Source organism: Merops nubicus, unplaced genomic scaffold (genome assembly GCF_000691845.1).
Source record: "Merops nubicus isolate BGI_N331 unplaced genomic scaffold, ASM69184v1 scaffold42277, whole genome shotgun sequence".
Classification (NCBI taxonomy): Eukaryota; Metazoa; Chordata; class Aves; order Coraciiformes; family Meropidae; genus Merops; species Merops nubicus.
The window spans coordinates 1-665 of record NW_008620398.1 but is presented as its reverse complement, the minus strand read 5'-3'; the positions used below and the strand labels follow the sequence as shown (position 1 = coordinate 665).

General features: G+C 61.4%; 1 protein-coding gene across 1 annotated transcript in view; it reads left to right on the top strand.

Annotated features, from left to right (window-relative positions):
- Window positions 1-519, top strand: part of LOC103776585 (myogenic factor 5-like) — a gene marked incomplete at its 3' end in the record, with an annotated part of 666 nt that extends 147 nt beyond the window's left edge. The window contains exon 1 of the mRNA XM_008944100.1: window positions 1-519. This exon is cut by the window's left edge and continues 147 nt beyond it. Coding sequence (XP_008942348.1) covers window positions 1-519 — 519 coding nt within the window.
- Window positions 520-665: the final 146 nt, after the last annotated feature.

Sequence of the window (665 nt, the reverse complement as noted above, 5' to 3'; positions counted from 1 at the left end):
GAGGAGCATGTCCGAGCTCCCACCGGCCACCACCAGGCCGGCCACTGCCTCATGTGGGCTTGCAAAGCCTGCAAGAGAAAATCCACCACAATGGACCGGCGGAAAGCGGCCACCATGAGGGAGAGGAGGAGGCTGAAGAAAGTGAACCAGGCTTTTGAGACCCTGAAGAGATGCACCACGGCCAACCCCAACCAAAGACTCCCCAAAGTAGAGATCCTGAGAAATGCCATCAGATACATCGAGAGCCTCCAGGAGCTCTTGAGGGAACAGGTAGAAAACTACTATCACCTGCCGGGACAGAGCTGCTCGGAACCGACCAGTCCCACTTCCAGCTGCTCCGATGGGATGGTAAGAGAGGGGAAGGAGCGATGGGGCTCTGGGGACCCCAGGAAGGCTCGCGGGAAGAGGCCTCTCGGACCAGCGATGTGTGACCGGCCCCGTGGGTGTGGGGCGGGTCGAATGCAGCCGGACACCAGGAAAAGGCGGGCGGTGTGCGTTAAAACGGGGCCCTTCGCCGATGTAAGGCTGAGCATGCACATGGTCTTTCCGGGAACACAGGGTGGGACGGTACCGCTGCCAGAGGGCACCCAGAAATCCCCCCAGGCCCCGGGGGCTTGTGTCGCGCGTGTCGTGTGTCTTACTCCCCTCGCCACCCCCCTAGTTTA